Here is a 25,168-nt window from a genome sequence, read left to right on the forward strand (position 1 = left end):
ATTCTTGTTAAAAATTATATTTTCCTATGCCAAAGAACAACTGTGTGTAATCTAGATACACAAGGTTTTCTGAACGCTACTCAAAATTAAGAGGCTAATTTAAAAAAAAAAAAATTCCCAAATCCCAAGAGTTGCATATTGCAAATGTACACACAGGGTGCTGTCTTACACTTCCTTTTTAATCATGCTAATTCACACACTACCATGCAAAGCAAGAAAACCCAGAAGAAGAAAGTACAGAATCTCAAAGGGAAAATACAAACAAAAAAGCCTATAAAAGAGGCACATCCTGCCACAAACATTTTCTTCAAAACACAACAGCAGAAGTGCAAACTGCTGTAATGCAAATATAATCTACAAGTCACTCAAAGCTATGAAAACCATTACCTGATCCATGTTGGAATTGAGCGTAGTAAGCAAAGTAAAACCACGACCCTGAACAAGGTATTGTCCAAGTGCTGCCATGTGAGTTTCCTCCTCTTCCTCCTCCCTGGCTTCAGCCCTCTGGACCACAGCATTGCAGAGACGATTGACATCTATCAAAAATTCACGTGCCAGCGAGTTACTGGCACTGCTCATGTCTGAGCTGCAAATACAAAAAAATAAATAAAAAAAAAGCTTATCCTTTAAAAAGGATACAATTCTCAAGATTTTGAGCTACATATGAAGTCTATAGGACTGAAAAAAGTTTTAGAAAAATTTCTATATTTTTTTAATTGTAGTTTCAGCTATTCACCCTTTACGAATTACACTAAACATAAGTTAGTCACAGATATCGATCATCTGTAAATTTTAAAAGTGTTTTTGTCTCATCCATATCATAAGATATTTTCATATACTATTAATAGCTTTTATATTTTCTAACTACACCTCTACCTTGATATAATGCTGTCCTTGGGAGCCAAAAAATCTTACTGTGTTATAGGTGAAACCACATCATACTGAACTTGCTTTGATCCACCGGAGTGCACAGCCCCACCCCCACCCTCCCACCAGAGCACAGCTTTTCCGCATTATATCCAAATTTGTGTTATATCGGGTCACGTTATATCGAGGTAGAGGTGTATTAACACACAGTACTCATTTATAAAATATCTATTAGATGAACTTCCACAAAGCAAAGTTTCCCCCGTGAATGTACAAAGGGAAAATAATGGCTTAATTCCAGTTTTCTAGTAAGCTAGAAGTGAGCTGTAATGCCCAGACTGCATATTTAGAAGCAGCTAAAACTTAAAGGAAAATGACTAAGAGGAAAATCAGATGTCCCATGACTCAGGATTTTTTTATTTAAATGTCTAAAAAAACATTGTGAATTCGAACTAAATGCATCTTCTCACACTCTATAAAGTATGCATGCATACTGTACACATAGGCGGGGACTTTCCAAATAAGATTAAGGGAGCTAAATGCACAAATGCTATTGAATTTCAATGGGATTTGGGCATTTAAAAAAACACTTTATAAAAAAAGACTCCAGCATCTTTCCCAGGATAAAACAGGCTTTACTTTCAAAATAATCAAGAAACTTTTAAAAAACAAGTAAATTAGATCAAAACTGAGATCTAAAACTAAAACATCTCAATTTCTAATAAAATGTAATATTAAATTTTGGATTTACCAGCATGGACAATGGCCATTTTAAACAAACAAATGATTGAAATAAATATTCACTAATAACGCATGTTGCTCAAAATGTGATTCTACTTTGGAGAGGACTCAAATGCAGTAGAGCAAGATTAAATTTCAATTCTTCACATTATATATGTCCAAACAATTGAATTTTACTTTAAGATAAATGCACATACTGAAATCCAGTGCACTATTTGGACACTATTTGTAAGAAAACCTAGGGTACGTCTTCACTACCCGCCGTATCGGCGGGTAGCAATCGATTGCTTGGGGATCAATATATCGCGTCTAGATGAGACACGATATATCGATCCCCGAACGCGCTTATATCGATTCCGTAACTCCACCAACCCGAATGGAGTTGCGGAATTGACAGGGGGAACCGCGGACATCGATCCTGTGCAGTGAGGACGGTGAGTAATAATTCGATCTTAGATACTTTGACTTCAGCTACGTTATTCACGTAGCTGAAGTTGCGTATCTAAGATCGATTTTCCCCCGTAGTGTAGACCAGCCCCTAGTGATGTTTCTTCTATCTCCTCCACTCCCAACTACTCCAGTGGAATTAAGTCTCTTTTTCCTCTTGTAAGTATTATGGTAATATTGCTAGTTGGCCAGCAACACACTGGCAATTTGAAATTAACAGGAAGGGGAATACATATATTAGAAATTACAACGTAAATTAAAGAAAGATCAAAAATTATTTATGCTACTGAGAAAGGCATAGTGAAAGTGGCATGAAGCAGTGGTGGTGACTAGAGAAATATTGGGTGCACTAGAATACACCAAAAGTGAAGAGCATATATGCAGTATGACTCATTTTAGTTAGTGCTACAAGACTAGATATAAGAACCAAAAATACATTTTAAAATAGAGTTAAAATGTGAGATCAGTAAAAACAGGCCCACATGACTCCCTTCACACCAACAAACAGGAAAAAGGATCTCTAGGACTGCTTAACTCTGTTTTTTAAAATAGTTGTATTAATGTCACTGAAATGGAGGGAAAAAAACCCATGCAGTCATTATGTCAAATATGTATCTTAAAATAAACTTCTCATCATAAATATAAAATTGTACACTTAAGAGTATAGGCGTCCGTAACAGAGAGAGAGAGAGAGAGAGAAATTCAAACAGATGAAAACAGACAAGAAACTCAAAAATGAACTCTTCCTTGTAAGAGTTTTCAGTCTCCCCTATTTGAAAAAGGGAAGTGAGGTATTTGTTGTTTAAGTGTAGAGGCATCAACACTGATCTTAGCTGTAACCAATTATGGCTCAATGAAAATTCTATGCATACCTATGACATTATAGAAATAAGTATTCATGGTGTGTAATGTAAATGCTAACTGCTACTTACCAGGTTGTTGTTGTTGTTGATGAAATACAGCTAACACATTTCTTTTTACAAGAGGAAAAACAGATAAATCCTGGGAATATTTCCTTAAAGTTTTGCCTGTAAGACACGAGAAATGTTTGTAAGTCACAATGTCTTTAAAAAATATATATCTGTAATACTCTGTTTTGTAATTTTGAAGTTAATACAGTTTAAATGTAGTGTTTCATAAACTTATGAAATAGACCAATGAATCCTTTGCAAGTCTTTGAGTGTTAAGATGGAGAATCGTCTCAATCTAAAGCTTTATGATTCTGGTAACAGGGAATAAAGATTATGCATAAAAGACAAGCTAACAGAAGCTACTGTAGTTCAAATATTTCAAGGCAAAGGGTTGACAAGTAATATTTTCATCTGAGTTATATTTAAAATACAAGTTGTAGTTAGCACTTATATAACACCTTTTGACTGGAGGTGCTTTATAGCAATGGCTCTGTAAAGCAGACAGCAAGTATTCTACTAATTTAACTTAAGTAAATGACATTTTCAAGTCTGTCCACTAATTTTGGGTGAACCATTTTAGTATCCTGCTCAATATGCAAAAAACAGTATTCTTCAGAGGGGCTCAGCACCCACAACTCCAGTTGACACCACAGAGTGCACGATGTCAGCATCTCTTGGAAGAGGAAACTGGGGCGGGGGAGGGGGGAAGAGTCACGTGCTAGAGGTCTCAAGTTGAGCCCTCAAAAAATAACCGAACATTTCTGTAAACCAGAAATAGTTCATAAAAGAGGGAGGGCCTTTTCAAGAGCTGGCACATTGTCTGCCAGCATCATTATTACATCAAATGTATCCTGGAAACTTAACGTCAAATATGATAATTTAATTATAACATAGGCTGTATGGAAAGCAAAGCAATCTTTAGCGTGTATGACCTCCGTAATAGCAGCAAAATAGGCAAGTAGTTTTCTGTAAAAAATACCTTCTGCTGCTTTCCTTATTGTTCAGTTTAGCTATTTAAGCACTTGATAAGACATGAAGTGCTTTTAAGATCAATAATTAATGATTTCTCACTGTGATTATAGTACTACTATGCATTGTATACAGCTAAAGCTATGCAACCTACACTTATATTGTATATTATTAGGCACCTTCTCTTCCTCTTGCTGACTGCAGCATTGACACTGCTCTTCACACAGACTGACACTTCCTCTTATTCTGAAGTAGCAAGCAAGCAAGCAAGCATGATTAAGAAGAAGTAGGTCTAGTGGGCCAAGAAGCTGCCCTACAAACATCCAGCATCAAAACATCACTGAGGAACGCTATCAACATTGCTTGGGCTCTTGTTAAATGGGCCCACAATCTCTGGAGGCAAGGTCTGAACTGCCTCAAACTGTCTAATGCAGTACATAAGAACAATCACATTGGGTCAAACCAATGGTCCATCTGCAAAATTCTGCAAATTTTATTGGTCAATAAATAAAATGTGGAGGCTCCAGCATGGCAGTGGGGAGCACGGGCCACTGGCTGCATGGAGGTGGGAGATCACCCTGCATGCAGCCCCTCACCCTCCCGGGACAGAGGCTTGGCTGTGAGGCTGCACCCAACCCTGACACAGCATAAGGGCCAGGCCTGCCCCAGAGGTCCATGTGGGGGGGGGGGAGGCAGGAGTAGTTTCCAGAGATGTGTCTGCCCCAGCTGCTCTCTGCAGGGGAATGGCACTCCTTCCCCACCCCCAGCCCAGCTGGGAGTAGCAACTGAACCCAGCACAGGGTATGAGCCACCATAAGATGGGGTGGGGCCTCAGGGGGGTTCTGAGGGAAGGAGGGTTGAGGCTCGGCAGAGAGGTCTGCGGGGGTCCAGATGCATGAGGGTTGGGCAGATGGGGGGGGTGGGTCTGACCTGGCACCATCAGAGGTGTCTCCAGCCCTGCCCTGCTCAGTGATTTACCTCTATGCTAGCTGCGCTGGGTGCCTGAAAAATGACAGCCACACTGCTGGGGAGGGTGCGCATGACTGTTTTTGCAGCTTCCTTTTGCTTCCTTATCAGAAAGTCATTCTTCCGCAGGCAAGCAAAGAAATCCACACAGGAAATGAATGCTGTGCATGTGCAGTGGCACAGAATTCTCCCAGCAGTAAATGAAGATCAGTTTGGCATGATCCAACTTCAGTCTGAGAACGGCTTGTGGGATGATTGGAATCGGGGGGAAAAGGCATACATCAGAGCCAAACCCCAATTGAGGTGCAAGGCTTTGGTCTAGGAGCTCTGACTGAGATCCACTTGACAGCAAAAGTGACTGTACTTCCGGCTGTCTCTTGTCAAACAGATAGCTGGTTAGAAGGCCCCATTCTGCAAATACGGTCTTCAGCACACTGGACTTCAGGTATCACTTACTGATTCTGTGAAAAGTTCCTGCCAAGGTGATCAGCCAGGAGATTGTGAGCCCCAGATAAGTGAGTGGCTGTAGGAATAATGCTCTCCTTGATGCAAGAGCAGCCAAAAAAGTTCCTCACCTCCCTGACAAGGATGGCTGGAGCAAGCACCTCCTGCTTCCACACACAGTATATTGTGGCAGCGCTGTTGGCAAGCATGTGAACTACTGAGTCTTGATGTGATCCGAAAGGCTCAGCAAACATCATAAATAGCTTGAAGTTCCAGGATGTTGATATGCAGGGAAGCTTCCTGTTCTGACCACAAGCCCTGAATTTCCAATGTCCTTAGATGCGTTCCCTGGCCTATTGAGGAGGCATCAGTGACTATAGTCCTGGTTAGTGAGGAAGCAGCAAATGGAAGGCCCTGGCATGCATTACATTCAGCTGCCTACCACAGTAAGGAGTCCAGAATTGCTGGAAGCACTCAGACTAGCCTGTCCAACAAATGACAACCTGGATAATAGAGTTAACTTCAGCCACATTTGAAGAGGACAAAGGCACAGTCTGATATGCTAGATCATGTACGTGCATTCAGCCATAATGTCCAACAACCTGACACATACATGACCATAGTTAAGACTGATACCACAGAATCAGACATAGGCCATGAATTGTCATAGTTCATTCTGCAGAAGTGTTCTTGAACTCAGAATCTACAAGGACCCCAATAAACTCAATTCTTTGAGGAAGTACAAGTGTCAATTTTCTACCTAGACAAGAGCATGCTGCTCTCTGCTGGTGTTCCCTTACAGGAACTTTCAGTTACATGAATACATATTCTCAAACACCAATTATACTTTTTCTAAATCCAAGACACCAAGCCTATGTATATTTTAGTACTATGTGCCACTCGGGGGCAGCAGGTTTGTAGAAACGGTGGTGGTGCCCAGAACCCGGACATGAAAACTTGCTTTGCGTGCCCCTCCCCCTACCAAAGGCTCTGGGAGGCAGTTTGGGTGAGGAGAGGTGGTCTGGGGTACAAGCCCTGGGCTGGGGATAGGGATTGGGGTGCAGGCTTTGGGACAGTTTTGGTGTAGGCTCTGGGCCGGGGCAAGGGCTGGGGTGCAGAAGGGGTTGAGGGGTGCAGGCTCTGGGAGTTTGGGGGCAGGAGGGGGTGCAGGCTCTGGAAGGGGGGGGGGAGATGTGGCGCTTACCTGGGGCTCCTAGGCTGGGTGGACTGGGGGGGCCCTCTGCATGCTACTACCCCCAGGCACTGTCCCTGCAGCTTCCTATTGGCTGCAAGGGCACTTAGGGCAGCAGCAGCACATGTAGACACAGACCCACGCTGCCCAGGGGCTGTAGGGAGGGTTGGACAGCCATGTGAAGCGAGCAGGCAGGAAGCTTCTTACCTCCGCTGCACTGCCAGTGGTGGGTGGGACATGCAGGGGGAACACCCGTGTGCAGGAGACAGGGCAGAGTGAGAGACCCGGTCTCAAAACACTGCTGGAGCTGGGCCCCAGACCAGGAATATTCCTGGTGCCCAGGCACCACGGGCCCAGAGAACTTGCTGCCCATGCTGCCACTCTGTATGAGGCATATAATCCATTTTTTGAGTCCTTAACTATGCAAGGTCCCTTTTTGGTAATTTTGTATGGTATAAGAATAAGTATTTGCATCTGTTAAAAACCTAAATATATCAAGGTAAATCTTAAAAAGGACAGAATTATTTGAGAAACAGGACGTCCAAACAGTGAAGTGATGGTTATAGGCAAGTTCAATGGCTAAAAGTAAATAACTAAAATTATTCACACTGAAGCGAAAACATTATTGTCTAAACATTTTGAACACAACAACTTTGTACCATGTTAGTACTAAAAGCAAAGTTCCTTCTGTGGTTTGTTAGAGAATAAGGATGATCTTATGGTTAATGCACTGGACTTAAACTCATGGCCCTGTACAAATCACTGCTCTGACACACCTCCTGTGAGACTCTGGACAAGTCCATTTTCATCTGTGAAACAAGACAGAGTAAGATATATTCTCTCTCATCTATTTAGAACGCAAGCGTTAGCTTAGTGACTGCATCTCTACGCAATCTGCAAAAGGTCAAGAACAATGAGATCACAATCTCAGTGGGGACCTTTAGGTGTTACTATACTACCACCATAACACCACAACAGTGGATGTGGCCTAACAGAAAAAACTGTTCTTTGAAGCACCAGACAAAAACAGTTTCTACCAGTAAGATTTGTGCAGTCATATGGACTCATTACCTGGAAGAGTTACATGAAACCTTTTATTGTATCTGAAGTATTTCAATGAAATTATATAAAAATGGCGGTGTCTGTCTTATATACTGTTGATTTTATAGCAGGCATTGAAGCTGGTGTTAGCATATCAGAGCAACAAGAAGTCAGCTATTGTACTTGTATTTCTTGTGAAATGGTGTATCGGTATTGCTTTGGACTTACAAGACTGCATTTCTTATCAACATCAAATACACATCCGAAGTGACAATGTCAACAAGCAGTGCTGCTTATGGAGTTATTTGGTCACGCATAGCAGTCTGAATGAGAGAGAGTGATGAAGTACTACTACCCATGAAATAGAGCTAGGAGAGTTAGTTAAGAGCATCTGTTTCTTGTTAATAACTACACAGTTTTCACTAAAAGGTAAAAACCGTTGTCTTCAAGTGGAAGCATTATCTAGAGGAGTGTAAAAAAGTGTCTTATTGCATCTGACAGGCAATAATCAGCCTCTGCAGGGGCAGAATGAGCATCTCAAGAATCACTTTAAGGTCAATCTAGCGAGAGGAAAAACAGGAAGTAATGATAATTACTTACAAGCATATGTTCAATGTCTGTGTCTTGTCCATATTTGCTTTCTGGCAAATTTTAGTAAAAAATACCAAGTACCTTTAAGTTCAAAAGCATAACAGTTTTCTAGAGTATCCTTCATGAAGATACCCAGCTGGTTACCCTAATGGTGTGCACATGTGTGGGTCCCAGCTGCTCCTTCCCCTCCCCCCCCCATTGAAGCAGATGTGCAGGGTTATTGCCCTGGGAACTGCAAGGCATGAGTGGACATGGGGCTGACTGGAGACAGGGCAGTGCAGGCGCTGACTGGAGGTAGGATCTGGTGCATGCAGGGCAGGGGTGCGGGGCTGTCTGGCTTCAGGCAGGGCCGCGGCGGGGAGGGGGTTGGGACAGCAGCATGGGTTGGCAGGGCTGGAGACAGAGGAGTGCAGGACTGGCTGGCTTCAGGCAGAGGGGTGTGGCAGGGGTTGGCTGGAGACAAGGCAGGGGGTGCAGGGCTCGCTGCAGACAGGGGCTGGTGCAGGCAGGGCAGGGGGTGCAGGTACAGGGGGTACAGCCCACCCTGTACGGTGAGTGCCCCCTCCTCCACTGGGGTAGCAGCAGGGGCTCGGGGGCTATTTAAAGGGCCCAGGGCTCCCCTGCTTCCACCGCCCTGGCCCTTTAAATAGCTGGGAACCCTGGGGAAGTGGTCAGGCTCCAGCGGCTATTTAAAGGGCCAGGTGGTAGAAGCCATGGAAGCTCCAGACTTTTAAAATAGCCCTGCAGCCCTATCCCAGGGCTCCAGCAGTGAGGCTCTGGTGGCAATTTAAAGGGTCTGGGACTCCAGCCCCTGCTGGGAGCCCTAGGCCCTTTAAATTGCCCTCTGGAGAAGCCAGGCCACCCCGGTACAGCACATCAGCTCTTGCCGGTACACAGTACTGGGGCTTGGGCATGGGGCCCTCTTAGGGGCGGGGCCTGATTCAGGAGAATTGGTTGAATTGGCCTAAAGCTGGCCCTGCCCTCCATCCCCTCCCACAGTTCCTTTTTGCTGGATACTCTGACTGAGAGGTAGGAGGGAGGGTATTGAAATGGACATAAACACCACATCTCAAAGAACAGTTATGAGAAGGTGAGTAACCATTTTTTCCTTTGAGTTCTTGTTCATGCCAATTCCAAATCAGGTGAATCACAAGCCGAAGTTCAGGAGGCATCAACGATTGGTGTACCACTCTACCAAAGGCTGCATCGTCTCTGGCCTACTGGGTAATTGCATAAAAGTGCAGTGAAAGCATGTATGGAGAACCATGTCCCCGACTCCCTGCCCTGCATATTTCCTGAGCCAGAACCTGAGCCAGGAAAGCTGCTGAAGAGGCCCGCACCCTGGTGGAACGTGCAGTGATCGGAGGGGCTGGCACCCCTGCCAGGTTGTAGCACTCTCAAACGCTGGATGTGATCCACGATAAAGTTCGTTGAGAAGGGCCTAGAAGACCCTTCAGTCTGTCCAACAGAGCCACAAAATAGTAGAATGGATTTCCAGAAAGGTTTTGTTCTTTCGATATAAAAGGCTAGAGCTCTGCAGACATCCAAAGAGTGAAGCTTCTGCTCTCTGTCGCTCAAGTGCAGCTTAGGATAGAATACTGGAGGAAGATGTCCTGGTTGATGTAAAACTGCAATACAACCTTTGGGAGGAAAGCTGGATGTGGCCTGAGCTGAACCTTGTCTCTGTAGAACACTGTGTAAGGTGGCTCTGATGTTGGGGCCTTGAGCTCAGACACCCTCTTGGCAGAGATCACTACCACCAGAAACGCCACCCTGTACAAGAGGTAGAGCAGGGAGCACATCACTAGCGGTTCAAAAGGCGGCACTGTCAGTCTGGAGACGATCAGGTTGAGGTCCCAGGCTGGGACCGGCTGCCTGACTTGCAGGTAGTCTGTTGAGACCTTTGAGGAAATGGCTGAGCACAGGGTGACGAAGACTGACCAGCCCTCTGAGCCTGGATGGAAGGTAGAGAAAGCGGCCAAGTGAACCCTTATTGATGACATGGACAGTCCCTGGTTCTTGAGATGGAGAACATTGTGCCACTTATATAGACTGAGGTGAGCATTGGGTACAAATGATGCCAAGTGGAAGAGATTTTCAATCTGGTCGGCACAGCAAGGTATGTAGCCCTGGTGGAGAGCTTTCTACTGCGAAGGCGGACTTGTCTAACTGGGTCCGAGCAAGAGAGCTCCGTCGGGTTCAGCCATGGAGCTTCCACGCTGTAAGGTGCAGCGACTTGAGCTTCAGGTGCTGGAGATGATCATAATTCTGAGTTAGTAAGTCAGGCAAGAGCAGAAGGTGACTGGAGCTTCCACGGACATTTCCAGGAGTAATATGCACCAATGCTGGTGGGGCCAGGCTGGGGCTATCAATATCACTGAAGCTTGTTCTTTCTGTATCTTGAGGAGCACTTGTGAACGAGACAGATAGGCAGAAACAGGGATAGGAAATAGCCTCATGGGGAGGCTACATGTACACAATAGAGCCCAGGCTGTGATTCATTCAGGAAGGAGCAAAAAACTGCTGGCCCTTCCTGTTGCATTGCAGGGCAAACAAGTCTATCCTGGGAAAACCCCACTGATAGAAGATTGAGTTTGCAAAGTCCAGACAAAGAAACCACTCACGGCTGTGGAACAACCTGCTGAGATAGTCTGCCAACACGTTTTGCATTTCAGGGAGGTACAGTACTTGAAGATGTATCGAATGCTCTATATAAGTCCCACAACATGAGGGCTTCCTGGCACTAGGGAGAGACGCATGCACCCCATTTGTTGATGTAAAACATTGCCATGGTGTTGTCTGTCATAACTGATATACATCTCTCTGCTCTCTGACATGGATGTGGACAGCAAGTTCCGCCTGAGACCAGAGGTCTTGTGTCCTGAGGTCTCCCAAATGTGCTTCCCAGCCCAAAGCTGATGCATCCATCATTACTGAGAGAGACTGCTAGGGGCTGGTAAAGAGGACCCCTGCACATACAACCTGTGGGTCAAGCCATCCCAGGAGGGAGACGAGTACTGGAAAATGCAGGGTTACGGTCTTGTCCAAGCTGTCCCAGACTGGCCGATAGACTAACACTAGCCATGACTGAAGAGTCAAAGTCTGAGTCTAACATGCTATATTATGTAGATAGACGCCACCATGTGTTTCAGGCAATTTCTTACAGTGGTGATGGAGAGCTGCCTGAGACCTCATATGATGTCGCCAAGGGACTGAAACCTTGCTTCCGGGAGGTATGCCCTGACTTGTATCAAAGTCCAGTACTGCCCCTATAAACTATCCTCTGAACCAGGGATAGCACTGATTTCCCCTCGTTCAGAAGAAGGCCCAGTTCAAACGTCATTCTCATTAAGTTGATTTGTGCCTCCACTTGAGACCTGGAATGGCCCTTGAAGAGCCAGTTGTTGAGGTATGGGAACACCTGTAACTGCCGCCTGCGCAGGAACGCAGCTACGACTGCCATGCAGTTGGTGAACACTAGAGGTGCCACCGACAGGCCAAATGGGGGGACTGAACTGGTAGTGGGTGATGTTCACTACAACCCTGAGGTATTTTCTGTGGGACAGTTATTGCTATGTGAAAGTACCCATCCTTCATGTCAAACTTCTTGAGTTCTCGCAGATCTAGAACCTGCCTTTGGGTATTAAGAAATACTGGGAATAGAAACTCTTGCTCCTTTTGCTAGGGGCAGTGGAAGAGGTTCCTCAGGAGAAGGGCAAGTGCTATATAAGGAGTAGCTCGTGAGAGGGTGTGATGCTCTGTACCTTGGGCTGGGGCGGGGAGGGGAGGAACACCCGGCACCCTATGTTCATCTTTATAAAATCATTGTGTGGTATCCAATGCAAAGTTTGTCATGTGGGGGGTCTTCAGAAGGCTCATAAATGCACTGAGCATGGTTGTTATAGGGATATTATAGTAATTGTTACAGTAATGTTATAGTAAGGTTATAATTTCACATTATATATATTAGTTATGAGGCTGAAAATGTATCCTCATAGCTTAAAGCAAGACCATGCAAAAATCTTCAAGAACAGAGAGACAGTTCACACCTTGTCAGGGCATGGATAGGACAAACCCAGCCTCACAGGAACAATGAACACTGGCTTAGGCAGCAACAAAAGAATCTGTTAGACCCTCAAGGGAGTCATCCCCTTCCTTTGGGCAGTTTGGGACTGTGATGAGGTAATGCTCACCTGACTCTGAAGGGGGAGGAGGGGGCAAAGCCAAGAGGAAAGAAAGGACATGATAAAAGGGAGAGACATTTTGTTATTCTCTCTCTCTTTCACCTACATCTACAGACACCACCAAGCGACTGAACCACTGATCAAAGGGGAGAGCCTGGCTGAAGAGCTAGCCTGTGGTGAGATGCACCTAAGTTTTTAAGGACACTGAAAGTGTTAAGATCAGCTTAGAATGCGTTTTGCTTTTATTTCATTTGACCAAATCTGACTGATTATGCTCTGACTTATCACTTAAATCTACCTTTATAGTTAATAAATCTGTTTGTTTATTCTACCCGAAGCAGTGCATTTGGTTCGCAGCGTGTCAGAGACTCTCCTTGGGAGAACAAGCCTGGTACAAATCAATTTGTTAATTTGATGAACTTATAAGCTTGCAGTGTCCAGCGGGCATAACTGGACACTGCAAGACTGAGGTTCCCAAGGTTGTGTCTGGGACCAGAGATATTGGCTAGTGTCATTCACTTGCAAGTAGCTGGGAGCAGAACAGCCTAGGAGTGGGGGTTCTCACAACGGAGCAGGGTAAGGCTGGCTCCCAGAGTCAAGGATCTGAGTGGCCTACCAGATCACTGATCCAGACAACCCCAGAGGAGAACGTCACAGAAGGGTCCCTGAAGAGGGACGGGGAAAGAGGGGTGGAAGGGCAGGAGGGCACAGAACTGGATGGAGTATCCCTTCTCTACCGTGCGGAGTACACAGCAGTCCGAAGTGATACGGAACCATGCATGGTAGAAAGGGGACAGTTGGGACAAAAAAGTGAGGCAGGGTAGATGCAGTTCTTGTTCTGGTGTGCCACCTTCGACCACACCTTCGAAAGTCCGGTTTGAGGCAGAAGGCAGCTTGGGGTGGCCAGAGCCCTGGCCAGAGGATGGGTGCAATCTCTTCCTGCCGCCCCTATTCCTCTTCCGGAAACTGTCTTGTTGGCTTTGCTGGTAAAGCCTGAAGTGCCTGTGCTGTGTAGTGGGGTGTGTATGCCCAGGGACTTGAGGGTGGCCCTCGAGTCTGTTAAAACTGTGCAGTCTCCTGTGTCTTTTCAGAGACTAGGGCCTGACCTTCAAAGGGTAGGTCTTGAATGGTCTGTTGGACTTCGAGGGAATTCAGACACCTAAAGCCAAGAGGACCATCTCATGGCCACCTCTGTAGCCATGGTTCAGGTGGCCGCAATGGCACCTTTAAGGGCCACCTGCAAGGAGGCCCTAGAAATAAAGTTTGCCTTCCTCCACCAAGGCATTAAATTCAGAATGGGAGTCTGGTAGTAATAGCTCAGCAAACTTGGCCATCGCACCGCAGGTGTTAAAAGGAGAACCTACTAATGATAACCTGCTGGTTTGAAATGCGGAGTTGTAAACCACCGGTGGAGCAGACTTTTCTCCCGAACACGTCCACCTTTTTCACCTCCTGATTTTAAGGGGAGAGTTCCTGAAACCCCTGACACTCCCTTTGGTTTGTGGCATCCACCACTAAAGAGTCTGGCAGAGGATGAGAACAGAGATGCTCATATCCCTGTGAGGGAACGAAACAGTGTCTCTCATTTCTCTTAGCTGTTGTGGGCAAAGAGGCCAGCATCTGCCACAAAGCTTTTGTGGTCTTATTTATAGTCCTGATGAGAGGGAGCGCAATATCCGAGCGCCTAAAGGAGACAAGGATGTCCAAAATGGGATCAGCATCCTCTAGCAGTTCCTCTGCCTGGATCCCCATGTTCTGGGCCACCCTGCGCAACAACTGTTACGCGACCCTGCTATCCCCCAAGGCCAGGGCTGTTTAAGTGCCAGCAACAGCCTCATCTGGGAAGGTCCAGGATGAGAGCACCGGCACATGGCCTTGGACACTGTCCTTGGCGCCAAGAGAGTCGTGCTATTCATTGGGCTGCTGTATCACTGGTGCCTGGGCTGCAGGTGGAGGTACTGGCATCATCTCTGGTGCCAGCTGCTGTGAGGGGACCAAGGATGCTGTCATGACTGATGCCGACCTGAATCTCAACGCCTGGCTCTGACCCTAGGTTCGATAGGCCCAGGGAATCCAAAAAGGCCACTGAGCTGGTGGATGCCACTGAGGTGGCCAGGGCACCGGAGGAGGCTGGAGGTGTTGCCAAGACCTAGACCTGCTGCTGGACCTATTGAGTGATAGGACTTGATCTCAGACTCTGAGGTCTCTGACAAAGAAGACCATGGAGGAGCAGTACTTGTCGGTGCTGGGCCTCTGGGGATTGGTGCAGACCCACGTGAGCAGCCAGCACAGAGGAGTGGCGCCATGGAGATAGGAAGCGGTGTGACATCACCAGCTTGCCCTGAGATGGGACAGGAGACTGGGTTATCACTGGTGCCTCATCTCTCCTTGGAGAAGGCGGAGCCGTCAGGTGAATAAGGTCCTGTGCCACCTCAAAAGTCTCCATAGTGGAGGAGAGTTGAATGTCCTGGCAATGGTGGCCCAGAGAACAGTAGTGAGCCAAACTCGACTGTACCGCTTGCGGGGCAGGAGTCGATCCCCCGGGAGACACTGGTCCCGAAGCAGGCTGGATGGGCTGAGGCCTCCCTGCTGCTGGCTCCTGAGGCTTAGGAGAGGGAAAGCACCTCCTCTGCCTCCTTCTTCTGGGGCACCAGGAATGAAGATTAGTGTCTGCCAAAAAAAGTCTTATGTTTGGTGCCATGTCGGTCCCAAGAGTCCTTAGCCTCCATTCTTTGTGCCAGTTCGTGCTGCACATGGAGGCGGCGGTGCTCAGCACAGGCTCCACCGATCTGGGGTTGGATTGCAGATAGGCGGCTTCCTCCATGAGGAGAATTCTGAGTGTCTGCTTGTGATCCTTAAGGGTTCTCAGCTGAAACACCTTGCAAACACGGCACTTGTCTTTTTGGTGACTCTCGCTGAGGCACTTCAAAACAAGAAGTGGGTGGGTCACTCTTTGGCATCAATTTCCCGCACACTTCACACAATTTGAACCCCAGCGACTGAGGCATGCCTTGGTGTTGGGTAAAGCCACTAATGCATGTGAAGATGAGTCATCATTAGCTGATAAAAACAAAACACTGCACTCAATTTTTCACTTAAGAAAATCTCTCTCTCCACGTCATCGTTTGTACCTATTATTTCTGTTCAGTGGAGTACTTTTGTCATCTTTTCAGAGGAAGTGATACCATAGTAATTTTAATTAGACTGTTGGTATTTTATTTTTGGATTTGAATTTTAAAAGGCTTGCTCTGTCATTTCAATAGACAAATGACTGGAGTCACAATGCAGGATACCGGTATACTTCTGCCCCTTCAAAGGAGAAGTGCTCCCCAGTGTATTTTTGACTTACTACATGTACAGTATTAAAAGTATACTCAAATTACTGTGCTTAGTAAAGATAACATTTCAATAGTAAATATAAGTGAACTTTCACTTATCTTTACATTTGTTTCAAGGCATTTTAAAAACTTAGTGGAAAAGCTAATCTGGAGAAGGACCAAAAAAAAAAAAAAAAAAAGAGGGCCAAGAGCCCCAGTATGGAAACATGGCAGCTACTAAGTGATCCATTCAGCAGATCTAGGATGGTTTATCTTGTCTCATGACCTGATGCATTGCGAAGAACTATGCCATGATTCACAATAACTAGCACTACAAGCAGGATGCTCACTAGGATTGTATATTAAATTACATGTATTCCTATAAACTTTAGGGGTATTTTCACGAGTCACCTTTAAAACACTGATATTTATCATCAATACTACCACACAGTATCTGAGCTACTGCAATTAATTCCTGCACCAAATATTGTTAATACGGTGGTAACTCATATCAGTGAAACATACAATACTCAACTTACATTTAAACAGTCTGACGAGAAATGTTAGAGCCTCTTTTCATCTTTGCTGGTGACTAACACCTTGATACAGACTCTATACATATATTTTCATAATATTGTAGAATCATAGAAGATTAGGGTTGGAAGAGACCTCAGGAGGTCATCTAGTCCAACCCCCTGCTCAAAAGCAGGGCCAACCCCAACTAAATAATCCCAAGCCAGGCTTTACACACCTCCAAGGATGGAGATTCCACCACCTCCCTAGGTAACCCATTCCAGTGCTTCACGACTCTCCTAGTGAAAAAAAAGTTCTCTCTTAATATCCAACCTAAATCTCCCCCACTGCAACTTGAGACCATTGCTTTTTGTTCTGTCCTCTACTACCACTAAGAACAAGCTAGCTCAATCCTCTTTAGAACCTCCCTTCAGGCAGTTGAAGGCTGCTATCAAATCCCCCCCCCCCTCACTCTTTTCTGCAAATTAAACAACCCCAGTTGCCTTAGTCTCTCCTCGTAAGTCATGTGCTCCAGCCCCCTAACCATTTTTACTGCCCTCTGCTGGACTCTCCAATTTATCCACATCCTTTCTGTAGCGAGGGGCCCAAAACTGGATGCAATACTCCAGATGTAGTTTCACCAGTGCTGAACAGAGGGGAATAATCACTTCCCTCGATCTACTGGCAATGCTCCTACTAATGCAGCCCAATATACCATTAGTCTTCTTGGCAACAAGGGCACACTTGACTCATATTCAGCTTCTCGTCCACTGTAATTCCCAGGTCCTTTTCTGCAGAACTGCTGCTTAGCCAGTTGGTCCCCAGCCTGTTGCGGTGCAAGGGACTCTTCCATCTTAAGTGCAGGACTCTGTACTTGTCCTTGTTGAACTTCAGATTTCTTTTGGCTCAATCCTCCAATCCGTCCAGGTCACTCTAGACCCTATCCCTACCTTCCAGCATATCTACCTCTCCCCTCAGCTTAATGTCATCCACAAACTTACTGAGGGTGCAATCCAGCCCATCATCCAGATCATTAATGAAGATGCTGAACAAAACTGGTCCCAGGACCGACCTCTGGGGCACTACACTTGATACTGGCTGCCAACTAGAAATCAAGCCATTCATCACTACCCACTGAGCCTGAAGATCTAGCCAGCTTTCTATCCACCTTATAGTCCATCATCCAATCCATACTCTAACTTTCTGGCAAGAGTACTGTGGGAGACCATATCAAAAGCTTTGCTAAAGTCAAGGTATGTCACATCCATTGCTTTTCCCATATCCACAAAGCCAGTTGTTATCTTATCATAGAAGGCAATCAGGTTGGTAAGGCATGACTTGACTGTTCCTGATCACCTTCCTCTCCTCTAAGTTCTTCAAAATGGATTCCTTGAAGACCTGCTCCATGATTTTTCCAGGGACTGAGGTAAGGCTGTAATACCCCAAATTCTCCTCCTTCCCTTTTTCCAATCATCATCTGGGATCTCCCCCGATTGCCATAAGTTTTCAAAGATAATAGCCAATGGCTCTGCCAACTCCCTCAGCACCCTCAGATGCATAAGATCCATCCCATGGACTTGTGCACGTCCAGCTTTTCTAAGTAGTCCTTAACCTGTTATTTTCACCATTGAGGGCTGCTCACCTCCTCCCCATACTGTGCTGCCCAGTGCAGCAGTCTGGGAGTTGACCTTGTCTGTGAAGACCGAGACGAAAAAAAAAGTATTGAGTACGTCAGCTTTATCCACATGTCACTAGGTTGCCTCCCCCATTCAGTAAGGGTCCCACACTTTTCCTGACCTCTTTCTTGTTGCTAACATACCTGTAGAAACCCTTCACATCCCTTGCTAGCTGCAACTCCAATTGTGTTTTGGCCTTCCTGATTACAGCCCTGCACACTCGAGCAATATTTTTACACTCCTCCCTAGTCATCTGTCCAAGTTTCCACTTCTTGTGAGCTTAAACATAAAAATCTTCAGTAAGCTTCCTTTTTCTGTTAAGCCAAGCTGGACACCTGCCATATTTACTATTCTTTCTACACATTGGGCTGGTTTGTTCTTGTGCCCTCAATAAGGCTTCTTTAAAAAATACAGCCAGCTCTCCTGGACTCCTTTCCTCCTCATATTAGCCTCCCAGGGGATCCTGCCCTTCAGTTCCCTGAGGGAGTCAAACTCTGCTTTTCTGAAGCCCAGGATCTGTGTTCTGCTGCTCTTACTTTTTACATACTACATGGATATAATTTCACAACAACATTGAGGACCAATGTGACATCACTTTTTGTTTGGGAACCTCACATGGCATTCTTTGATTAAACAGAATATACATATCAGAATCAGAAGATTCTGGTAACCCCTCTGCACACCTGTGTCAGTTCTCATTAAGAGGTTTTTGGGTCACTGTTTCCAAGGAAGGTTGTGGAATTCAAACCATTGGATTTTAAGAACAAGTTGGACCACACACCTGTTAAGGATGGCCTAGGTTTAATTAGTCCTGCCTCGGCCCTGGGGATTGGACTTGATTACTTCTTGAGGTCCCTTCCAGCCCTACACTTAAATGAATCTATGATCCTAGGATATAAGGGTTTTTAAATCATCTAAAATTTAGTCTGAATACTTGCCTGATTCTCTATTTTTGTAACATTGTGTTTAATCTAGTTTTAAAGTCAGTTACCATTAGAAAGCTAACGAACATATTACAATGAGATCCTTTATCAACCCTTTGGACTGAATGCAAATGAAGGATTGTAAAAGTTTCAAAGAAGAGCTGAACAGGCAGAAAAGGCGGTGGGGGGGGGGAGAAGGGGTTAGAGGACCCTATCTGCAGGTATGCATCAAAAGTTTGGTCTATCTTGGGAAGACAAAGATGACACCTTGGTACCCTTCAGTGAGAAAGAAAAAGGGCAGTGCTTTTCCTTCACAAAAAAGGGGTCTTAACCAGAAAAACTTTTTTACACAGAAGGTTAATCTGTTAAGTTTAGTCTCTGGAAGCATATGATTTTTTTAATATATAACCACTTGTTACCAACACTCTTACCCATTATTACTTGCATCTCCATTCTTTGATTATAATGAAAACAAGAATGTTTATTAATAAATATAAGTGCTCTGGTGTTGAAGTGCTGGTCCTGAGTTCAATCTTACAAGCGGATGTGTACTGATCCTTTGGGAGCGTTCAGTTCCATCAGCCCCCCGACCCTTTCATGTCTAAAGAAAAGGTTCTGTACTGCCTGGACTATAATAGCAGCAGGATGAGCTCCTCTCCCCCCCACCGTTTAATATCCTGCCCTGACTATCATAGCAGCTGGAGGCTGCCTCCCCCTCATTTTATCTCACTAAAAAGTCAGTGTTTCTTATTCCTGCATTCTTTATTACTTCATCACACAAATGGGGGACACTGCCATGGTGGCCCAGAAAGGTTGAGGAGAAGGGAATCAACGGGTGGGGTTGCTGCAGGGGCACCCCCCATGAATGGCATGCAGCTCATCATTTCTGCGGGATCTGACACGGAGCGGCTGTGCTCTCTGGTTCTCTGATACACTGGTTCTCTAGTAGACTTGCCCCATATTCTAGGCAGGACTGACGATTTAGAAAAACCATAAAGGAGGGATTGACTCGGGGAGTCATTCCCATTTTTGTCTTTGCGCCCCCAGCCGACCTTAGCTAAGGCCAGCCAGGAGCACCCATGACAGCAGCAGACGGTACAGAACGACTGATAACCATCTCTGCTACCTTGCAATGGCAAATGATTGCTGCTGTGTAGCACTGCAGTACCGCCTCTGTCAGCAGCATCCAGTACACATACTGTGACAGTGACAAAAGGCAAAATGGGCTCCATGGTTGCCATGCTATGGCGTCTGCCAGGGCAATCCAGGGAAAAAGGGAGTGAAATATTGTCTGCCGTTGCTTTCACGGAGGAAGGAATGAGTGACGACATTTACTCAGAATCACCCGTGACACTGTTTTTGCACCATCATGCATTGGCATCTCAACCCAGAATTCCAATGGGCGGGGCAGACTGCGGGAACTATGGGATAGCTACCCACAGTGCAATGCTCTGGAAATCGATGCTAGACTCGGTACATGGACGCACATCGCCGAATTAATGTGCTTAGTGTGGTTGCGTGCACTCGACTTTATACAATCTGTTTTACAAAACCGATTTATGCAAAATCAGAATAATCCCGTAGTGTAGACATACCCTCAGCTTTGAAACTGACCTTTACTCATATTTGTACGTATAATCTTTTAACCACAGTTAGGTTTTCTTTTCTTTATTAAACCTTAGATTTAGTTAATAAGAATTGGATATAAGCATGCATTTGGTTAAGATCTGAAATATACTGACCTGGTGGATAATATGTCCAATCTCTTGGGATTGGTAAAACCGTATTCATCATATATGAAGTTCTAAATAACCCTCACTATATAGACTTTGCTCTCTGGGTAGGAGCCAAAGGCTGGATTGCTTAAAGGGAACTGTATTCTGGCTTCTTGGTAACCAGTAAGGTATTACTGAAGCTGTTTTCTTACTGGCTTGGTGAATGTAATTTTAAGAATAAAGCACCAGTTTTGGGGATTTTCTGCTCTATTCTTTGCAGTTTTCCTTGAGTGAACATTCTTAGTATAGCCCCTCCAGTAATCACAGTCACAGAAGGGTTTTCCCCAATATCTCCCTTGCTGCATATTGAACCCGTTATTTCTTGTCTTGCTTTCAGGGGACATGGAGAACAACTGATCGTAAGAGCCCTTTACAGATTAGAAGGCTGTTATGAGGTCCCTCCCTGAGCCTCTCTTTCTCAGCTCTAAACATGCCCAGGTTATTTTTAACCTTTCCTGATAAGTCATGTTTTCTAAACCTTTTATCATTTTTATTGCTTTCTTCCGGACTCTCTCTAATTTGTCCCCATCTTTCCTAAAGTGGCACCCAAAATTGGACAGTACTCCAGCTGAGACCTCATCACTGCAGAATAGAGGACAACTACCTCCCATGCCTTACATGTGACAGTCCTGTTAATACCTCTCAGAATGATATTAATATGTTCGCATCCCATTGTTGGCTCATATTCAATTTGAGATACTGCTGAAAAGGAGCTGGGGGTTAAAATGTATTAGTTCCTAGCCAGTTATTCCCAATTTTGTAGTTGTGCATTTAATTTTTCCTTTCTAAGTGCAGTGCTTTGCACTTGTCTTTATTGAATTTCATCTTGTTGATTTCAGACCAGTTCTTCAATTTGTCAAGATCGTTCTGAATTCTAATTCTGTCCTCCAAAGTGCTTGCAAGTCCTCTCAGCTTGTATTGTTTGTAAATTTTACAAGCCTGCTCCATTATCCAAAGCATTAATGGAAGTACTGACTAACGGAACTAGGACTGAATGCTGTGGAACCCCACTAGATACATTCTCTCAGTTTAACAGCAAACCATTCATAACTGCTCTTTGAGTACAATTTTTTTAAACATCACGCACACTAGCCTACATTTCCCTAATCTGCTTTGAGAATGTCATGTGGAACTGCGTCAAAAAAAAAAACCCCAACAAGATATATCACATTTACTGCTTCTCCCCTTTGCCAGTTATCTTGTCAAAGAATGGATAGAAGGTGCTATTTATATACAAGGTTTTCCTGTGTTCATATGAAATCTAAAGACCTATTCAATTCCCACCTCACTTTTCTAATGTGCCTCCCTTGTGCTATTGGAAGCTTTGCAGCCATTTAAAAATCTTCATTGGGACTCCTGCAGATATATTAAACCTCATAACTGAGGTTTATCCACTTAAATTCTGCTGTGTAAGAAATAATGGACCCAACTGAAGATATCTACAACCACAAAGAAACAGAACATACACAGAGTTTTTCATGTCCTGGCTGCCCAGGTTCCTAAATAAAATGGCAAGATATCCAAGGTTTAATATGGCAAGTAGCTGTAACAGAGAATAAAATCTGTAAAGTAAAAATAAAATTAGAGGAGGTTCCCCCAGAGAAGATAGCCTTTCCCCATCACTGCACATTGCAAATATATTGTAGTATTGACTAAGCCAGTGTTTCTGAACCTTTCCAGACTACTGCATCCCTTTCAGGAGTCTGATTTGTCTTGCGTACCCCAAATTTCACCTCACTTAGACTACTTGCTTACAAAATCAGACGTAACACAAAAAAAGTGTCACAGCACACGATTGCTGAAAAATCGCTAACTTTCTCACTTTGTCTGTATGAAATTTTAGTTTGTACTGACTTTGCTACTGCTTTTTATGTGCCTAGTTGTACAACAGACTAAATATCTAGATGAGCTGATGTTCCCCCGGAACACCTGTGTGTACCCCCTGGGATACGTGTACCCCTGGTTGCAAACCACTGGAGTAAGCTGAAATGTCAATTCAAGATATTAGATCCATGCATTTAGCACCCCAATACAAACAATGTTTAAAAAGCTATTTAACATGGGTTCCAAACGCATGCAACAAAATAAGTTAAAAAAGTTACCCATATATTATCACCTGAGAGAGCAGTCATTTTCTGTTCTTCTTTTGCAAGAAGAATACACGAAATAGGAGGGAGAAGGTTGTAAAAATGTTGTTATATCATACATAGTGTAGTTTAGATGCTTCTTCCCCATATTTACTTTTTAGTGTAAAAACTGTTATTCAATGCCAGTCATTTAGTGATGTCACTTGTACATTCAAAAAGCAAACAAACAGCCTTTTTAAATAACACCCTATGTGGAGTCAGGTGAAGTTTTCTAAGTTATTAAGAATAAAATGAAACTTACTCTATAATTATATTTTTATAGTTCAGTAAATTGCAAAAAGTTCTTAGTTTTATGATATTTAAGCAATTTCTTGCACTAGAGATGCATCAAGTTTGAAGGCATAAAATGTGTAGCTTTTTCTGACGGAAAAAAGCAAGTAATTGAATTCTTGTGAGTTTTTACCCTTCCTGACCTCCCCTTCCCCCTCCCCAAATAAAACCAAAACAAAAAGAACCACACAAACTATGGATGGGAGCACAGCGAGCCAGTAATGTCACAGCCAATACATTTAACAAAGCTAAACATTGTTTCTGGACAAAGTTGTAAAGGAAAAAAAATGGAAAACAAGACCAGACAAATACTGCAATGAAATGGAATGGAAATCAACATTTCCCAAACAGCTATCAGATACAAGCAAGTTAGTACATCCATAACCGACAACACACTTAGGGTTATATCTACCCAAACAATATAGAATAATGCTAGATGAACAGGTGAATAAGCTTCTCAGTTGCAGCACAGAAGTGTTGTTTCTACAGATGCTGCCAAGTGCCAAATAGAGATCCAAATCATATGCCATGCTACACAGTACATCTGCATTGTCTCCAACTTTCCTCCCAAAGACAGAGGTGGTCAGAAAGGAGTACTTTTATTCCACCAGACATCATATGAATTTTATGCAAAAAGGAAGGCCATCGTTAACACAACTGATACTCTATCCCTTAGGCTACTCAGTCTTTCCAGTTACAAAAGAAACCAGTCAGTCAGCAGTCACTTGTTTACTCTGTCACATATTTACTTAAAAAAAACAAACAACAACAAAAAAAACCACATGGGTTTTGCATGCAGATGAGTTATTTTTCACAGAACTGCATCTCTTGTGCTTTGTTGATGAGTAAATCTGTGGTTTAACGAAGTGCCTTTGCAAAGTCTATTACTTGCTTTAGCTGCCACAACAAAGTCCCCAAAGGGTTAACTGTAAACCAGAGTGCCCATGCGGATAGAGCTCTGGAGAAAGTGTGCTTAAGCAACAGGGGAGACTTGGAGAAGGTCAGCACTGGTCTTGGAAATACCATGGGGGCGGGGGGAGAAGCTGTTCTCCAGAAGCATGCCAGAGAGGCCAAACTAAGACGCATCTGGATGCTGCTCAGACCCAAACAGGCTTAAAAGCATGCAAGATCCAAGATTTGCATTTAATATAGCATCTTGGTGACAGTTTACAAGGGGGAGCTCTGTCAGGACTGCAATGCCTTGCCTTGCCCCATCCCCTTCCCAGTATTTGTTACCATTAGTCATGACACTTCTGAAAGTTAGATTGTAAGCAGTTTGGAGCAGGGATCATAGTATTCAAGTGTGTGATAGGCACTTCACAGAAGATATGGAAAACTAAAATAATAAACTGTCAACAATATCATGTAAGGGAACCCTATGACATCACTAAGGCTGCTTTAATGAGTTGCTATGCTGCATTTTAGTGAACCATAAGGAATTGAAGTTTCCAGTGCAATGCAACACATACAACTTCATTTAAGCAATCTTAGTGATACACAAATCAGCAGCAACAGTTTCCTGTCCTATTTGGGGATTTGTCCTTTAGTATTATAGCATGTATGTGAAGTCAGAGGTCTGCTCCTTGTACAATCCCTGATAATGTTACTTTGAGACAAGCATGTCTTGTCACGCTACTATGCTTCCCACTTATTTAATCAAGTCATTTTGTTGAACTGTTATCATATGTAGTATTAGTTTAGTAGTGGACATTTTTGTGCCAGTGATCTAATATTCTACCAGCCTGTATTAGTACCTAACATTTACCTCTTTTGGATTATTATTAGGTTTGGACTTAAATGAGATAATCTTCCTCAGAACTCTCTCTCAATCTTTCCTGTTGACCCCCAATTAAACAAAATACAGCTACTGAATCTTGTGTCCTGCAAAACTGATTATAAGTACAGGAGGAGGGGAAGGAGAAGTTTGACATGAAGGGAAGAAAAACTGATTTGTATTTGCCTGTGGAAACGGCATGTTACAACAGTTCATAACTGTACACCTAGCCCTAGATAGGGCATTAGCTATTAAATGAACACTTCCCATGGGCACGGATCTAGAATATCCTTCTGTACTTAGACCAACCTGCAGATTTCTTTGACAAGCAGCTAAGCAGCCCATAATTTTGCAGCTTTTGTCCTCTTCAGAAATCTGGAAATGTCTGAAGTGACCATATGAAATTTTCAAACACAAACA

At 44.2% G+C, this 25,168-nt stretch overlaps 1 protein-coding gene across 1 annotated transcript in view; it reads right to left on the bottom strand.

Annotated features, from left to right (window-relative positions):
• Positions 1–25,168, bottom strand: part of LYST (lysosomal trafficking regulator) — a 167,555-nt gene that overhangs the window by 134,932 nt on the left and 7,455 nt on the right. The window contains 2 exon segments of the mRNA XM_030556944.1: positions 388–586; positions 2,988–3,083. Coding sequence (XP_030412804.1) covers positions 388–579 — 192 coding nt within the window. The 5' untranslated portion in view covers positions 580–586; positions 2,988–3,083.

Source organism: Gopherus evgoodei, chromosome 3, assembly GCF_007399415.2.
Source record: "Gopherus evgoodei ecotype Sinaloan lineage chromosome 3, rGopEvg1_v1.p, whole genome shotgun sequence".
Lineage (NCBI taxonomy): Eukaryota > Metazoa > Chordata > Testudines > Testudinidae > Gopherus > Gopherus evgoodei.